Source organism: Ranitomeya variabilis, chromosome 1 (assembly GCF_051348905.1).
Source record: "Ranitomeya variabilis isolate aRanVar5 chromosome 1, aRanVar5.hap1, whole genome shotgun sequence".
In the NCBI taxonomy this organism is placed as follows: Eukaryota; Metazoa; Chordata; class Amphibia; order Anura; family Dendrobatidae; genus Ranitomeya; species Ranitomeya variabilis.
In genome coordinates, this window is record NC_135232.1 from 102,917,596 (window position 1) to 102,937,191 (window position 19,596).

The window sequence follows — 19,596 nt, forward strand, 5'->3', positions numbered from 1 at the left end:
AAACCCAGCCACAAGCCCCACGCCAACCCCATTACCCAACCCAGTCCCACTACCCAACCCAGTCACAATACCCAACACAGTCCCAACACCCAACCCGGCCCCCAAACCAAATTCCTTCCCCACTGTTTTCTTCCTTGCCCAGCTTACCTTCCCCAGTAAGTATTCCCCCTACCCCAACACCACCCCCCTCTGGTCAGCCTACTGGTTTTACCCCCCCCTTCCACTGCACCCCAAACAAGTAGGGTTTCCCCACCTATCGACGTGGTCCAACCTTCCAGCCCCTCCTCCCCTCGTATCTCCACCCCAAACTTTCAAGATTTATAAATGTCTGTTTATGTTAAAAAGTTATTTTCTAACAAAAACTTTGAAAATTTTTTTTAAAAAAAAAGTTTGAACATAAAAAATATATGTTTTTTGGTAAACAAAAAAAATTTTGGAAAAAAAAAATTAAAATAAATTTCAGTCTGATTAAAATTCTACTCTGTGTGTGGATTTATTAAGGTCATATGGTAACTAATAACAAAGGTAAAATAAACACCAGACGTGTGAAAGGTATAACATATTGGTTTTACTAGCAAGAAAACCACGCTTTTGTAATTTTATTTATTTTTTTTTCCTGAAGAAACACATTTTTTACATAAACCAAACACAATCATGTCTTGCCATGGGATCCGCCCGACAGGTGACACAAAATAATCCGCAAACTGGTCCCTCATCCTTGTAACAGAACCTGTAGAGCGAACCGAGCTGCTGCGGTAGTCCCACAAGGTTGTCTCCAAATCTTCATCATCCAAGGAAACGGGCTCCTTTGAAAGGACAAAGTTGAGGAGAACCACACAGGCTTTAACTACCTCGTCTATAGTTGTGGTTTTCAGTTTGATAGCAGTCAGCAGAACTCGCCACTTCGCCGTCAATATGCCAAAAGAACACTCCACTACTCTTCGTGCTCTAGTAAGCCGGTAATTAAAGACCCGCTTGGTATGGGTTAAGTTCCGGCTACTATACGGTTTCAGTAGGTGCGGCGAGAGTTGAAAGGCTTCATCACCTACACAAACATATTCCATGGCTGGTTCACTTGTTCCTGGCAGTGGTCTAGCTGACGGGAAATCGTAGGTCTCTCCATAAAGGCAACGACCCATTGGAGAGTTTTTAAAAACTTGCGAATCGTTGGACCGTCCATACGCTCCTATGTCCACGGCAAGGAACTTGCAGTTGGCGTCTGCAATAGCCATAAGAACGATGGAGAAATACTTCTTGTAATTATAGTACTCCGATCCTGTTCCTGCCGGTTTCGCAATCCGTATGTGTTTCCCGTCAACTGCACCCACACAATTTGGGAAATTGCAAATTTCCTGAAACTGTTCTGCACTTCGCAACCAGATTTCCATGGATGGTTGGGGCATATACTCTGGCTGTAAAGTGGTCCAAACAGCCCGACATGTGTCCTTCACTATTTCTGAAATAGTTGAAATGCCCAGCCGGAATTGGTAATGGAGCGAAGTCATCGATTCACCCGTAGCTAGGAAACTTTAAAAAAAAAAATAAAAAAATGTTAGAAAAAATTGCACAGACCAACAAGTTTCAATAAATGGCACTGTGAAATTTTTTTTAAGGACGGGACACACAATAAAACCTGCATGAAACCGGTGTAAAAAAACAGTGGAATGTCCGCAAAGAAAACCAAAATTACATGCTGCAGAAAATAGTGCGCAGTATGTCAGCGCAGTATTGTCTGCAGCATGTAATATAACATTAAATATGAGCAATGACAGAAAAACAAGCAGTTGCATGTCAACAAACCACCCAAAAAAAAACAAAAAAAAAACTGCAGAAAATGCAACACAATATTTCAGCGCAGTATTTTCTGCAGTCTGTTATAGAGCATTCAATCTCAGCAATAACATTTAAAAAAAAGCAGTGGAATGTCCTCAAAGAAAACCAAAATTACATGCTGCAGAAAATAGTGCGCATTATGCCAGCGCAGTATTGTCTGCAGCATGTAATATAACATTAAATATGTGCAATGACATAAAAAAAAAAGAGGCTTACCGCAGGGTCACCATCAGCCGCTCCGCCGGTGTGATGGCAAGCCTCATCCTTGTGTCCTGCCTTCGGATGACAGCCTCCATTTTTGCAAGCAAAAAGTCAAAATTTTCCATCCTCATCCGCACGTAGTTATAGAATTTGTGTGGATTGTGCCGCAACTCCAGGTACAGAGTGGACTGGACACCCCGGGTCATCCGTAGTTGATTAATCGGATGAATCCACAGTCGTCTCCGTCTCCGTTGCTGCAGAAGCATCCTACGCCTTTCCGCTGCCGCCTCCTTCTCCCGCACTATGATATCCAGGCGATTGGTCTCAAAGATAACGTCGGTAACCAAACTAGCAATCCTCCCAAGAACACCTTCCATCGCTGCCACAAAACTAAAACCCTCAAAGATGGGCTGTAAAAACAGTAAACTATATAGTTTTCCATATTTTCCAGTAGCCAATCAAATTTGGGAGCCTCCCATTTTAAAAACGGATCCGTCGGAAAAACGGATGCAACGGATGGTAAAAACGGATGCAACGTATGCAACGCATCCAGTATTTTCGACGGAAACGTTTAGCGGATTTGCGACGGATCCGTCAAAATGCTGTATGCGTTACATACGTTTGTCACCGTTTTTCACTTTTTTGACGCATCCGTTTTTTTGGCAAAAAAGACGTTTTGAGACGGTTTGCAGTTAACGCTAGTGTGAAAGTAGCCTTAATTGATGTAAAAATACATACCGTATTTTCCGGCGTATAAGACGACTGGGCGTATAAGATGACCCCCCAACTTTACCAGTTAAAAAATAAAATCTTCTTAAAAGTTGGGGGTCTTCTTATACACCGTATGTCGTCTTATAGGACCGGTGAATATGTGCCTTTTGGGGGGGGGGAGTGATCCTGATGAGGACGAGGGGGCGTCTCACAGGAAAGTGAGTATCCCCCATTACCTTATCATAGCGCTGCAGCGTGGGGTCTCTGTGCTGGGAGCGGTGGCTGCTGTGCTGTGGCGGCTCCTCTTCTGCAGTGTGGGGCCTCTGGTGCTGTGGGGCGGTGGCGGCGGCGTATCTTCATGCAGTCGGGGCTCCTGCGGCATCTCAAAGACTGGAAGCCCCGCCGGCAACTCCATCGGTACAATGCGGTCAGGTGGCCTCCGGGAAAATGGCCGCTGCTCAGATTCAGATCTCGTCCCGAGATCTCGGGAGACGAGATCTGAATCTGAGCAGCGGCCATTTTCCCGGAGGCAGCTCAATAGGTGCGATGCGGTGGCCCGGCCGCTGGGGGCTGCGCATGCTCAGATTCAGATCTCGTCCCGAAATCTCGGGACACGAGATCTGAATCTAAGCAGCGGCCATTTTCCCGGAGGCCAGCGCATTGTACCGATGGAGTTGCCGGCGGGGCTTCCAGGCTGAGATGCCGGAGGAGCCCCGACTGCATGAAGATACGCCGCCGCCGCCACCGCCCCACAGCACCAGAGGCCCCACACTGCAGAAGAGGAGCCGCCGCACCACAGCACAGCAGCCGCCGCTCCCAGCACAGAGACCCCACGCTGCAGCGCTATGATAAGGTAATGGGGGATACTCACTTTCCTGTGAGTCGCCCCCTCGTCGTCATCAGGACCACTTCCCCCCCCCCCCCCATATACACCCGGCGTACAAGGCGATTCCCGGCGTACAAGACGACCCCCGACTTTTAAGAAGATTTTCAGGGGTTAAAAAGTCGTCTTGTACGCCGGAAAATACGGTAAATCCCTGCGACACATTCATTCCTGCACTGAGAGTGTCAAAGGTAGTCATCAGCTTATATTCACATAACCCTTTGAAGTTACCTTTTAATACAAGTAATTTCATGTCCATAATGCTATGATCAGGGAGACAAAAATGTACTGCCACAGGTAGATCCATTCTTTTTTCTCTTATTGTATGGCGATGAGAGTTCATCCTTGTTCTCAGTTTCTGCCCTGTCTCCCCTACATACAGACCCCAGTTGGGCATTTTTCTGTGCTGTAATGTGTATAAATAAGTGATTCTTCAGAATTTATTTTAGTCTATGCCTGATGAAGAGACCTGTGTAGTCTGGAAAGCTTGCAATTTGTTACCATCTTTTCAGTTAGCCATTAAAAGGTATCAACCACTGAGGACTCTCAATTCTAAATTTTTTTTTATCCACTGGCTAACACTGTACCAAGATATATATCTTTCCTGTACCACTTGGGTCAGACATTTATTTTTAATACATACTGTGCATTTGCTTTGACAAAAGTTCAAGATGTGCAAAATCCATGTATGCCAATGAGGCCTTTTTTTATATAGCCATCACTAAATCACAAGGAAAAGGTCCAAAAATAGAATGCTACGCAGTAAAGGCAGCACGGTTAGAATGAGTGTCTTATGCAAACCATCTGTTCCATCAAGATTCCTCCATAAAATGTTATAAATGGCTCACAGTGCCTCAAATACAAAAAGGGGAAAATCAGCTTACCCCTACACTGACAGTAATGTCCAACTTGGTCATGGGGTGAGTAGCAAGGATAGTAAGGTAAGGAAAATGGGGAAAATGTATCTAGTACAGAATGCCAAATATATATACACACATACACACTGTATATATTGTGAAGCTTCCTTTGTTAAAAAATAAATAAATAAAAAAGTAGATACATCTTTCTCCTTCCCCATTTTCCCTCCTTTCCTTGCACCATAATCTGGGTTCCGGAGGCAACAGCACCTCAACAGAAGAGCAAAATACATCGTCCGGCTTCTTCTTTCAGGACTCCAATTCAGGAACTGGAATGTTTTGTTTGATCTACCAAAGAAATGACGGCGATACACAAATTCTTATATACTGTACATACACAGCCGCTGCTAGACTCTCCTCTGTGTATGGCAGAGTTCACAAGAGCATGCGAAAATTCAGAAAAAAAAACAGACTTTTCATCTGTACGGTCATTGTTTGATACATCTGTGAGATATTCATTTTTATGCAATTATGTACCGGTATATATAATTAAACACAGTTTCCTATGTTAATAATGGCAGTGTATCCATAATAATCGGATGCAATACAGATGATCCGCACGGGATCCAATTTTGTGTGTACACCTAGAGTGGAATGGGCGAGACTCATTGAAAGTATGGAAGAGAATAGTGCGTGCTGCGAGTGTTCAGGACTTTAAGCTTACACACGGAATATGTAAAGGATTCAGAGAACATCAGGGGGTTTTCATCAATTTTTCACATAAAAAAGTATCAAAAATTTATAAGATTATCTAGTGGTTATCATTAAATAAGGTTTTTTTGGGGGAGGACGGGATCAATAGCAATTTACACAACCTGTCTTGGTTTCAGTGGTTGGACCTCTTCCGATAATATTATGTTAAAAATAATAAATATGTCATAAAATATGCCATAACATCATGAGATGGCTTGGGTGGAAATCCTCTTTCACAACTGTGACCTGAATCTGACTCTAAACACTCATTGTCCTCAACATAGTGACATAATATTCACAAAGGGCAAAAAAGGGAGAGAAAGCGAAGACACCAATTTTCCAGAGAATCTATAGCAGAAATTTGAGACAGAATCTAGAGGCCTAAAGTCAGCCAAACGCGCCAATATCAGCAGGAGTGGCCAACAGTCTATTGTGTATGGTGGCTTCTCAAGTCTCACCTGACTGATGGTCGTGGGAGGGATAAGGCTTAGTCTTAATGAATTTCCAAGGGCCGATAAGCCTGATGCTACAGCCGCTCATGGTTTGTTACTGTATCTTAGAATTTACAAAATGAAAAGGAACAGCGGGAAATGACAAAGTGTTTTCTTCCTAATCTGGAAGCCGATAGTATCTGATATTCCCCTCGGTGCGCTGCTCTATTTTCAGATCTGCTGCCACTAACAAGAATGATTCCGCTTATAACAATATATCAGGGGGCTCTCAGCCGGAGTTCTTACTTTAGAAAGACATTGTCTATTGTTTGCAGGAGACATGCTAGCGGGCGTCCGTATCTTGTGAACACAGCACTTACACATCCATAGATAGTACATAATCTTTACAGTTTTCTGAAATTCCACAGGAATATCCACCGAGAAATCTTGGTAAAAACATGGACCAACAGGAAAATTTGACGGTAGGGGAGGCCAATTGTTCCTTCTTCCTGAGATATAAAAAGATACGGGAACAAACAAGATGTTATTTGATAATAAATAAAGCTGCAAAGCGATTAATGTGATCATGAAAATGGCCAATGTCCGAACCATGGACTAAACTAGAAGCTTTGTGCAATTACACGGTGAACCTAGGAAATAAATAGAATATATCTCGATCCATCTATTTATCTGATTGCTGGGGAGATTAAAGCTTAAATCGGATCTATAGCAACTCAGTTTTTTGGGGAGAGACCCGGGAGGCCATTTTTGTTTACTGGCCGAGTGTGGTAGTGCAGAGTCATTGGATATTTCAGCGCCGCTCTCTTTCACATCGGGAGGAGAGCGTGTTAAGTCTCATTTCCACCCACCTTTCAAGGTGAGTCAATGATTGACAGGTATCAAGTACATCTCCTATTATAATAGAAAAGAAGATGAACGATACCAACTCTGGGTCTGTGCCATACTGGAATAGATGAGAATGGTGATAAGACAAGGTATCTCTGCAATGATCAGCCACTACATTATAAACACCTGCCTAATATCAGGCAAGTCAGCATCATGATGTCAAACAGCTGTGACCCATCGAGGAACGGACTCATAAGATCTATGAAGGTGTCTGGTTCTACCTGTCACCAAAACATTAGCAGCAGATCCTTTGTGTGTGAGATGCAGCCTTCCTGGGTAGGACTTCATACTCCAGCCAATCCCACAGATTATCAAGAGGACTGAGAATTCTGGAATTTGTTCATCTTGAACGCTTTATATTGAGGGAATGTATTTGGGTTTGCAACAATGTTTATGTAGGTGTCACAAGTCAAGTTAACATCCACATGAATGCCAAGATCAAATGTGTTTTCCAGCAGCACATTGCCCATGTGATCACATTGCTTTCTTCCCATAATACAGCCTCGTGATATCTCTTCCTCAGGTAAGAAAGTACACAGACCAGACCATTCATAGGATTTACAAGGAAACATAATTCGACAGACCCAGGGCGCAGCCTTCTTTTGCTCCATGATTCAGTTCAGATGTTCATGTGCCCATTAGTAGATGCTTTAGATGGCAGTCCGGGTCCAGCATGGGCCCTCTGACACTCTACAGGTAAAAGCAAAAAAAGATTTGCAGGACCCTGGTCTGACATCTACATCAGTACCGTGTGGCAGCTGGATCAGCACAGTGCGGGCATCCTCAGATGGCATTTGAATGCTGGCATCTTGGGCTTCTCTTGTGTTTACTAGGCTCTTGCAATGTCCTGACATCATGTGAGGTCTACTGAGTAAGCCAAACACAACATCTTGACATGCAGTGCGCCACAATGTCACCGAGGACTAGTAATCACAAGAGGCACCCAGGATGTTGGTGTTTGACCGATGGTTGAGGAATTCAGCATTTCTTGGTGAAGCTGTGAAGGAGTGCCTAGGTGGACACCAGACAAAGGTGAGGCAAAACTTTTTGCTCATCTGACAGCTTTCTGACATAAAACTAACAAATTGTCGAAGTCTTTATCTGGATTCCACGAGATGGGTCATCCTTCAATGCCCTCACACATCAGTAAGCCTTGGGCACCCATGACCAGGTCATTTTGATCACTTTCGGTAGGTACTAACACTGTGCCACAAATCTGATGTTTTGGAGATTTTCTGACCCAGTTCTCTACAGAATAACATAGTTAAAGTTGCTCAGATCATTCCACTTGACCATTTTATTCCTTCCAAGACAAACTATAAGGACTATGGCCCAGATTCATCAAAATGAATAAGCCAGAATTATGTTGTAAATTATATTGTGCAAAATTTTTTCTTCTTTTCATAGCTGCAGTTAGCAAAAAATATGCAACTTTTGGTGTTTTCACGTCAGTTTCGCTTAGCTCAGACAAAGTGGCTCAAGCTGGTTAGTGACACCATAGCTTATCTAATTAGTATTGAGCTGTGGCGTGTGTTATGCCAGAAACCTTAGGCTGCTTTCACACATCAGGCTTTTGGTTTCAGGCCAAATCCGGCAAATTTGCTAAAAAACGGATCCGGTGTGAAAAACTGATGAACCGGAGTGAAAAACTGATGAACCGGATCCGTTTTTTATGCGGATCCGGCATTCTTTACTGCGCATGTATGAGAGAGAGAGAGCGCGGATCCGGCATTCTTCACTGCGCATGTGTGAGAGTGAGAGTGAGAGATGATTTTCCCCATACCAGATTCAAAATCATAGCTTCTGGGCATGCCCAATGTGTAAAAACGGATTCGGTAGCCGGAATCGTTCATTCACACATCCGTTTGATGCGTTTATTGACGGAAAAGTCCCTTCAGGCTTTTTCGCTGGACAGAAAAAACGTTGCAGGTTTTTTGTGTCCGGCAAAAAAGCCTGAAGGGACGGATCCAGCACAAAACGGATGAAACGCATGTCCTTCAGGCACAATCCGGCGCTAATACAACTCTATGGGAAAAAACGGAGCAGTCGTGTAAAAAAAAAACGGATCCGTTTTTTTCCAGATTTGCCGGATTGTGCCTGAAACAAAAAACCTGATGTGTGAAAGCAGCCTTACTCTAGTCCCTGACTTGTATAAGATTTGTGGCTATTTGCATGACTCTTGAGAGATGCTTCCGACTTATTAAGAGGTGTGGGCCTGTTAATGAATCAACTAAACAAATAAAGTAGCATTCTGTAGCGCTATAGCATGCAAACATGAAATATGAATTGAATTACTGCACTAGAAAATATGAAAAATTGCAAATACTTAGCGCATAAATATGCCAATTCATGTGTACCCGGCAGCCACGATAAGGCGACTCTCGTTGCCAGGACCTGCCTAATGTGAATCCTCTCCGACTAAAGTCTACATCTCTGTGGGAAGGTAGGATCCTGCTGTAATTAAAAATGCCTGAGGTTGAGGGGCGGAGTGCTCTCTGGCCAATTTATGCCCTAAGTATTCTCAATTTTTCATATTTTCTAGTGCAGTAATGCGATTCAATTTTCAGACTTCATATTTTCATGCTATGGCGCTACAGTGTGCTGCTTTATTTGTTTGATTGTATATGAGTTGGTGACTTTAGTTAAGCACTAGTGATGAGCGAATAGACTCGTTACTAGAGATTTCTCGAGCATGCTCGGGGATCCTCCGAGTATTTTTTAGTGCTCGGAGTTTTAGTTTTTCTTGCCGCAGCTGAATGATTTACATCAGCATAAGTACATGTGGGGGTTGCCTGGTTGCTAGGGAATTCCCACCTGTACCTATGCTGGCTAACAGATGTAAATCATTCAGCTGCGGCAAGAAAAACTAAAACTACGAGCACTAAAAAATACTCAGAGGACCCCCCAAGCATGCTCGAGAAATCTCGAGCAACGAGTATATTCACTCATCACTAGTAAGCACCTGTTCACACCTAGTCTATACTTGGAGGTGACGGTCAGTCTTGATATATGTTAATGAATCGGGCGCCTCTGACTAAAACACACCAGTCTTGATGAATTGGGGCATACGAGTTCACTTTATGCTTAATGTCCACCCCCCTTGATTGGCACCACTATCACAAAATAATGCTGTTCACTTATTCTGTCAGTGGTTTTAATAAGCTAGTCTATAAGATTATTGAACTGACTGCACCTTTCTAGCTAAATTCTCATAACTCTCCTGGCAAAGTGAAATCATTACTTTTTCTTCAGAGACCGGTTATGTACAATCAGCAGTCATAAAAGATGTAAAAGGCTTGTTTGGGATTAGGGAAACATGGCTGCTCTCTGAGAGATTGTGCCTCACTAGTACAGGGGCTGGGTCCCGCAATGAAGTATTGCTTCAATGAATAGAAAGGAGGTTACATGCAATACCAGACACAACCCACAGATAAGTGTGGCACCATTTTTGCAAGAAAGCAGCTACATTTTTTTGATCCAGAACAAGCCCTTTAACTGGTGATGGGAATGGACAACTAATTGTTGTACTCGCCTCCTGGTTGGTTCAGGCTCTGAATCTCCCGCTCCCTGCGGTCTAGTTCTGCTGCTTTCCTTTCCAGTTCTTCCTGGCGCTTCAGAAGCTCGGCCTGGGTTATAGCATGTTCCTTAAGAGAAGAGAATTTAAGACATAAAATATTAAGTTGCTCTTAAAAGGATTTCCATAATCATTTACCAAAGAGCTCCTGAAATCACACTGTACTAATGAAACATGACAACCAGAGATTTTAATGCCACCATTCTGGCATCTACAGACTTCAGGGTATGGACCCGAATAGTGGGGGTCACGTGGCAGTAGAATTAGACCCAAAAGAGGCAATAGGAATTATGGAATAAAGTAGGATTTTACATTTAGCCATTATTTTAGGCAAACATGACAGAAGTTGTATTTTCCGTTACACAGCATGTAGAGATTTTAGAAAATGTGCACAGAACAGAGGACAAGCTCACAGACTACGGACCCCCTACAGCAGTCTGTGCACACAGGGAGGACAAGCTCACAGACTACGGACCCCATACAGCAGTCTGTGCACACAGGGTGGACAAGCCCACAGACTACGGACCCCATACAGCAGTCTGTGCACACAGGGTGGACAAGCCCACAGACTATGGACCCCATACAGCAAACTGTGCACAGAGCGAAGGACAAGCTCACAGAGTACGGACCCCCTACAGCAGTCTGTGCACACAGGGTGGACAAGCTCACAGACTACAGACCCCATACAGCAGTCTGTGCACACAGGGTGGACAAGCTCACAGACTACGGACCCCGTACAGCAAACTGTGCACAGAGCGAAGGACAAGCTCAGACTACGGACCCCATACAGCAAACTGTGCACAGGGTGGAGGACAAACTCACAGACTATGGACCCGATACAGCAGTCTGTGCACAGGGTGGAGGACAAGCTCACAGACTACGGACCCCATACAGCAAACTGTGCAAAGGGTGGAGGACAAGCTCACAGACTACGGACCCCGTACAGCAAACTGTGCACAGAGCGAAGGACAAGCTCAGACTACGGACCCCATACAGCAAACTGTGCACAGGGTGGAGGACAAACTCACAGACTATGGACCCGATACAGCAGTCTGTGCACAGGGTGGAGGACAAGCTCACAGACTACGGACCCCATACAGCAAACTGTGCAAAGGGTGGAGGACAAGCTCACAGACTACGGACCCCATACAGCAAACTGTGCACAGGGTGGAGGACAAGCTCACAGACTATGGACCCGATACAGCAGTCTGTGCACAGGGTGGAGGACAAGCTCACAGACAATGGACCCCATACAGCAGTCTGTGCACACAGGGAGGACAAGCTCACAGACTACGGACCCCATACAGCAGTCTGTGCACACAGGGAGGACAAGCTCACAGACTACTGACCCCATACAGCAGTCTGTGCACACAGGGTGGACAAGCCCACAGACTATGGACCCCATACAGCAAACTGTGCACAGAGCGAAGGACAAGCTCACAGAGTACGGACCCCCTACAGCAGTCTGTGTACACAGGGTGGACAAGCTCACAGACTACGGACCCCATTACAGCAGTCTGTGCACACAGGGTGGACAAGCTCACAGACTACGGACCCCATACAGCAAACTGTGCACAGAGCGAAGGACAAGCTCAGACTACGGACCCCATACAGCAAACTGTGCACAGGGTGGAGGACAAACTCACAGACTATGGACCCGATACAGCAGTCTGTACACAGGGTGGAGGACAAGCTCACAGACTACGGACCCCATACAGCAGTCTGTGCACAGGGTGGAGGACAAGCTCACAGACAATGTACCCCATACAGCAAACTGTGCACAGGGTGGAGGACAAGCTCACAGACAATGGACCCCATACAGCAGTCTGTCACAGGGTGGAGGACAAGCTCACAGACAATGGACGCCATACAGCAGTCTGTGCACAGGGTGGAGGACAAGCTCACACACTATGGACCCAGTACAGCAGTCTGTGCACAGGGTGGAGCACAAGCTCACACACTATGGACCCAGTACAGCAGTCTGTGCAACAGTGTCAGTGTTGGCTGGCGACTGGCAGCAACAAGTTTAGCAAGTGTAAAATTATTTGCTGTATTCAAAATATGGTGCCGCCCTGAAGTTGCCACAATGCCTCGGGCAGGTGTCGTTCATGGCTATTTAGTCAGCTGCATGGTTTCAAATTTGTCCCACAAGTACACTCTCATGCACAAAACTGAATTCCCATTTGGACAGGACAAAAGTAAAGCCCCCCATTCACATTTTAGGTGTCAGACAAACAATGGTTCTGCTGATGGCCATCTTCATCGACTTCACCATAGATAGGAGCACTTGGTTTATCTCTTAAAGGGAATCTGTCGCCCCCAAAATCGAGGGTGAGGTAAGCCCACCGGCATCAGGGGCTTATCTACAGCATTCTGTAATGCCCCCGATGTATCCTAAAAGATGAGAAAAAGAGGTTAGATTATACTCACCCAGGGGCGTTCCCTCGGCTGGTCCAGTCCGGCGCCTCCTATCTTCATCAGATGACGTCCTCTTCTTGTCTTCACGCTGCGGTTCTGGCACAGACGTACTTTGTCTGCCCTGTTGAGGGCAGAGCAAAGTACTGCAGTGTGCAGGCACCGGGCCTCTCTGACCGCAGCCTGAAGACCAGAAGAGGACGTCATCGTAAGAAGATGGGAGACCCCAGACCGCGACGCCCATAGGATCGGACGGCCCCCCAGGTGAGTATAATCTAACCTTTTTTCTCATCTTTTAGGATACATCGGGGGCTTATCTATAGCATTACAGAATGCTGTAGATAAGCCCCTGATGCTGGTGGGCTTACCTCACCCTCGATTTTGGGGGTGACAGATTCCCCTTAAAGAAAAGGGTCAGCTATTAGAAAGTTAATGTGCAAGATCCTTTTCTCCCTACATCATCTGCCAGTTATAGTGAGGACGCCCCCATACACAGTCAGCGGATCACACTGATCTCGGTAGGATCAACCAACCTTCGTCTAGCCCAATGTGCACGGTTTCCTTATCTCAGGTTCACTTATGGTTGTGGATGAACTCTCATTCTAGGCTGCCAGTGCAGGAATCCTCAGTGCCCATTGGCACACTGCACCAGGACCACGTGTGCTGTACTGACATCACTCAGTAATTTCGGGCTGCTGACTTATGATCTGACACTCAACTTATCTGTTCCATTTGGAGGAGACTATAAACTGATTAAATGTCCAATACGGCTATGATGCATAACCATAATGGATGCCAGCAAAAGCAGGGGGCCCCAATGATAGTGGCAGGGTCCGCCTGGGTTTTGTTATGTGCCAGTTTTGGGAATGGAAAAGAAAAGTTTTGTATCATGCCCTCTTTCTCTGTTCTAAAAGCAGAGCCATAAAGCCTAGAAGGCCCCCACAATAATCAATAGGGTCCCACTGCAGCAGTTATGTAATGGATCTGTTTATGACATTATCCCATTTGCTCCTCAAAAAAAAGACTGCAAAGATTCATGGACATCTGCTCTTTCAGCATTATTTACTAAGCAGGAGCAGACTCTGCAGGTAACACTCCTACGCTGACATTCCCTCCATCATTAGGCCACATACTACCTTTGCAATCTGTGTGTATGCAGGAGGCTCCTCTGTTGGCTTCATTATAGCCGGCTGTGTGCTCGGAGCTGTAGTCGGCATTTTCACTTTTGCTGGTTGCGGCTGAAGAAGAAAAAAAAAGACAAATTAGTAGAGTAAAAAAAACAAAAAAAAACAGAAAACTTACAATGACGAACTAAAATCTATATTCTGTCATAAGAGGATTGCTTTCCAGTCTTCTCTCCTAATCACCTGGGGGTTCCCACTGTGCAGGCTGGCATCAAGGGCTTCATTTCCCTGCGGAGCCACCATGCCTAGTCACATCAATGCGGCGCCTGCGTAATGCTGGACGGGAGCGCTCCTCCAGAGCCAGAAACTGTTTACAACTGCTCCCCACAAGGATTAGTATTATTCTGAAATTCCCTCTCTATTGCCATAACATTTATATACAGGACATCTACGAATATGGATTATAAGAATTTTTTTTTTTTTCTAAAGTCCAAATATAATATATTCTACAATTATTCAATAGCGAGGGAAATACTTACAGTTTTGGAATCTGAGAAGGGATTATATTCTTCTAACCCAGGGGGCGCATTTCTGGTTACCTGTGTGACTGATGGATCCTGTAGGAAATAAACATGTGATACTTTATTTACACTATGTCAAACTTGGCAAAACAAAACAAAGCATGTCACAACAAGAAGCCATAAACTTATTCTCCAGAATTTGCTCCGGCTACCGATCCGGGGATCAGACCCAGCCAAATCATCAGGAAAGAGAGGATTCAGGAATTTTGATTCTACTGAATAGCAGCTCCCAGTGCAAGTAAAAAGTGAAGCAAGGATCACCTTAAAAGTGATGGCCCATGTTCTGCTCCCCGCCTCCTCATTGCTAGAGATATGGAGAGCTCCTGACAGACAGTTCAGACGCTGATCATCGCTGCTGTGCACTCAGATTCAGGTATATATGAGGCAGCGTCTTCTCTGCAGTGTCGGAAGCGCAGGGACAGGGTCGCTGACCAGAAATAGGAGCCAACAGTGGGCTGCGTCTATCCGGCCAGCCTCAGTGCAGTGCTTACAGGCTCATCACCAAAGAGCTTGTAAACACTGCGTATGTTCGGCTACCACTCCAAGAACTTGGGAGTGGCCAGTCTGTCATGCAAAGAGCAATAAAGAATGAAATAAAAGACAGGTTTGGGGAAACAGGGCAAACTAACTGCAAAGTTGCTTGTTTTGGAATTTATTATAAGATGTGCCAATTATGGGCATCGTCACAGGAGAAAACAAATCACTTCCATGAAAGATCAGTGTACTGAGACAAAATAGCAAAACAAATAATCCAAAATGTATCTCCTGAAAGTGCACATAGCCCCACATAACAGAAATATGACACTACCCACAGACACCTATGGGTGAAGTCCTAAGGCCGGCGATCACCTTCACGGCCGAGCGCTCATACAGCCATCAGCCATCTCCCCCATACACATTCGGCTTGTCTGAAGGTTAGTGTGTTTTCAGATGGGAGACTGGAGAAAGTCGCTGCCAGACGGCACTCACTGCGGCTCATCGCCTGAGGAATAAAAATACTGCACAGAAAAGGCAATCCGCCTGACTCGGATCCTCCCGAATATAATCTGCCAGACCCCGTATACACTACACTGCGGAAAGCTCTTTAAAGGGAACCTGTCTGCAAGTTTTTAGATATGGAAGTCGTGGCATGGCTGTATCGGCGATTGTCACCCTATAATAAGGATACCTTTATTGTAGAAAGTCATGAGAAATCTAGTGTACAAGACACATGCAAATCAGAGTGTAAGTGCACGGAGGCGTGTCAGTGCATTCAGATTGACACGCCCCCACTGCACTTCCACGTAAATTTGCATATGGCTTCTACACAACCAATATTACTGTATGTATAGATGTGCTGATCGGATTCCTTTCAAGAGAACCTATGGCCAGACGGAATCCAGAAGACGCCCTCTTGGCCTTTGTCCAGCAGTTATGCGTCTGCATACTATAAGGCTATGTTTACATGATGCTTTTTTTGCTGCTTTTTAATGCAACTTTTAAGTTGCGTTTTACAGAACCAGCAAAGCCTATGAGATCTCAGAAGTCTCATGCACACAGATTTTTTTTTTCCTGACTGATTTGGAAAACAGCAGCATATCACCTCTTTCAGTGTGTTTTTTCACCTATAGAAAGCAATGAGTAAATGTAAAAATGCTGCAAAAAATACAGGTATCAGGTTTTGCTGCGTTTTGGGTGCAAAACCCTTAAGGAAGTTGCATCATGATTTTTTTTTTCTTTCTAAAAATGCAGCAAAAAAAAAAAGCAGAAAAAGATAAGCAGTAAACCCTGTTTTTTTGTAGCAGCTTCTCTGAACAGGTGTTGCCTGCAGAAATACAAAGCAGCAAAAACGCAACACGTAAACATAGCCTTAAAGGAAATCGGTCAGCTATGCAATTTGACCGTTGCACGATGTAGGGGCTGAGACCCGGATTCCAGCGATGTGTCACTTACTGGGCTGCTTGATGCAGCTTGAATAAAATCCGTTTTCTCTGCTGTAGATGTATCAGTGGTAACACTGCCGAGTTCTGTATAACCCCGCCCACTCCTCTGATTGGCTGCTTCCGGTGTACAATGTGCACTGTCAGCAAGTTGCCAATCAGTGGAGCATGACAGACCTGCACGGGACACCTAGTCCTGAAGTCAAACACTGATTGTACTAAAACTACAGCACACAGCCCAATACGTGGCACTGGATTCAGGGTCTCTGCCCCACATAATGCTGCTCTCTTACAGAACTAAAAATGTTCCCCAAAGTATACTTTACTGGAAGATCTATAAGTAATGAATACATTTTAAAAAGTGTTCTCTGGTTATATAATATCAATGACTTGTAGGTCATCAATATCAGATCTGTGGGATCCGACATCCCCTCTGATCAGCTGCTATCAGTGCCAGCAGTTGCTGGATGTAAACATTAAACCGAAATTAATTGAGTCAAAAAGAACTGGGGAGGAAGAAATAACACCACCAAGATTAGGAATGAAGGGATGGAGATGGCCACCTGATATTGGCTTGTTATAAAATGACAGGATTTCAGGTTTACAGAGCCGGGCCTTGTTGTGTAGCCCTACAGCAGGGCCAGCACGTCGCGCACTAAGGCTCCCTGGCCAGCTGCCATTTTCCACATACGTTCCTTGGCTGTCTCATGTCTCACCTGGACAAGCTCACATTTCCACGCAGGCTTCTATGAAGTGCTGTGCCTGGCACCTATAGGGGCAGCGGACCCCCTTACACCCAGCACATATTTTCAGGTGATGGAGTAACGCTACCTGCTGTCAATGTCAAAGAAGCCTGGCATAAGGCAAGACAGACTAAGTAAGCGGCCATCGGCTGGAACAGAAAAGCTAAACTAATCCTGATACCTGAGAGTTGTAGGAGCAATGTGATACACATGATTGGCGATGGTACACACAAAATAATATCCAGATTATAGCAGTCGTATAGTTACACCGGGCATCACTGGGCTTTCACTTACTTCAAGACCCCACTTTTCTCGAGTTTCCAGAGCTCCCAAAACTCTAACTTACCAAGGATTCCTGCACCAGAGCTCCAGGGGTCTCGTCACCTTCCAGGACATCCCCTCCTGAGGGCGGCTGAGACATTTGCACTCCCATGGTCCTGTATACTGGCCGTCCACAGGCACCATCAGACAGCCGCTGTACTCTGGCAGCACCCAGCCAGAGCCAGCACAGGGAGATGACTGGCACCCCGCGGCCGGGCGCAGAGCATCATGCCAGGTGACATCAGCACTGAAAATTTCAGGTGCAATGACACACACCATGTTTTTTGCTGCATTTTCCAGAGTTTTTTTTTGCAGCAGCAGCAGAATAACTGTGGCAAGACACCAACTTGTAGTAGAGAATAGAAAAATCAAGCAATAAAACTTTTTTGTAGCTTTTTTTGTTTTATTGCTTTTTCTTTCTTTTTTTTTACATTTTGCTCTAAATATGGTGGTTTTTACTCAGGTATTTCTCCATATATAAAACTTTTGCACAGGAAACATTAAAAAGAAAAAAAAAAACCCGTCCAAAGTGTGAGACAAAAAAAACTACATATAAATATCCATTTGTGATTCGAGAAATTAAAAAAAAGAAAAAAAAAAAAATCATGGAAATTCCAGTCAGACAAAAAAATAAAATAAAAATAAAGCATGACTGAAGGTAGCCATGAAAAAATATTGACATCCAATTGTATAACAAAAGGAAAAAAAGGCAAGTTATGGCTATTTAAGTATATTTAGTATGAGTTTTTGATATGATGTGCACGGTGTGAGACATGAACCCATTATTAACCCATGTGATGTTTCTGTTTAGGCGAGCTTTTCTCAATGCTTGAGAGCTGAATCATCACGAGGGTTAATAAAAGGTTCAGGTCACTGGATATGCTGATTGTTAATACCTGTTGGATCACCTCCATACAGGCGGCACCCAGTGCTGCTTCCCTTAAGTTACTTCTCTATGATGTCAGACGACCTGCAAATCAATGGAGGTCGGCTCCCGAAACCCCAATGAGTTGCTCCTAAGGGTTCGCACATCTTAGACCACGTGCACACGTTCAGTATTTGGCGAGTTTGTTACCTCAGTATTTGTAAGCCAAAACCAGGAGTGAATAATACAGAAATGCTGACGTGTTTCAATTATACTTTCCCTTTGATTTTTACCTCAGTATTCGTAAGCCAAAATCAGGAGTGGAACAATCAGGAAAAGTACAATAGAAACACGTCACCACTTCTGCATTTATCACCCACTCCTGGTTTTGACTTACAAATACGGAGGTAAAAAACTCCCCAAATACTGAATGTGTGAACATGGCCTTGTAGAAGTTGGTGTACCCGCATCATTTTTGAAACAGAAGACACATCAAGAATCCACTAGCAGTATTTTTTGCTAACCGCCTTCCTGACGTGACGTCTCTTTTGTGGCTTTCGCCACCTGAGTTTGTTTTTTTTTTTAAATCTTAAATATAAAATAGTTGCTGTTTCCAAGAGAAGAACCAATTTTTTTTTTTAACCACTTGACGGCTTTGGAAGCCTGAAGTGGATAAAAGTTGAAAATGACGGAACATGGAGTCAGCGCTTTTTCAGGTGGAATCCACCTGATACAGACGCCGTGTGCACACACGCTGACACCGCTCTGACACACCAGCAAGCAGAAGCACAGAGCTGGGTGAAGCATCTATGGTCCCTACACCCTCTGTCTGGCCGCTAGTGCAGGAGCGCCGAATCTCTCTTTGTTGAAGCATCGTTTTGAGCCATCGGTGGGTGTCTCAATGCTATTTGGGCCACCTGACAGCTTTAAATTGGAGTCTGGCGGGTAGCCCAGTTAGGCAGGATTACCATTGTATGTAACACCTCTATACACAGCTGATAACAAGATCCACCATTCAAAGTAAGTGAAGTCGCAGCTGGCCCTTCAAAATGACCTCTGTACACGCTCATTAGATGCTATAATACAAAAGATGGGTTTGAGTTAGTCCATTGCTGCTAATGTACATGTAGATTTCCAGAAAAAAAAAAAAAAAAAAAAAACCTTACAGGACATCAGTCATAAAAAGGCTCAGTGACTAGGGAGAAAATGGTAACATTTCTATTTTTTTTTTTTATACAGATTATGATATGAAAGGAAAACAAAATGTCAAAAATGTTTACGCAATATTTAAAACAAAAGCCAGATTTAAACAATAGGTCATTTTCTGATATATTTCTTTTAAATGCACTGTCCTGCATATATCACAGGCACAGAAAACCAGAGAAGCTGCTGCCCCTTTAAGAAGACACTTAGAGCGGCTCAGCATAACGAGCGTCTTAGTATTGGATTACTAATAACCGGTTACTGACGGTCCACACA

General features: G+C 44.5%; 1 protein-coding gene across 3 annotated transcripts in view; it reads right to left on the bottom strand.

Moving 5' to 3' along the window:
* The window catches only part of SCAMP1 (secretory carrier membrane protein 1), a 48,386-nt gene that overhangs the window by 18,502 nt on the left and 10,288 nt on the right, over nucleotides 1–19,596 (bottom strand). For all 3 annotated transcript variants that reach the window (XR_013221470.1, XM_077287029.1, XM_077287039.1), the window contains exons 2-5: nucleotides 14,228–14,305; nucleotides 13,701–13,802; nucleotides 10,108–10,219; nucleotides 6,050–6,178 (exon numbers count right to left, since the gene is read on the bottom strand). Coding sequence is in view for 2 of the 3 variants with exons in the window: in XM_077287029.1 (XP_077143144.1) it covers nucleotides 6,050–6,178; nucleotides 10,108–10,219; nucleotides 13,701–13,802; nucleotides 14,228–14,305 (421 nt within the window). In the remaining variant the exon portion in view is untranslated. The remainder of the gene's footprint in view (nucleotides 1–6,049; nucleotides 6,179–10,107; nucleotides 10,220–13,700; nucleotides 13,803–14,227; nucleotides 14,306–19,596) is intronic.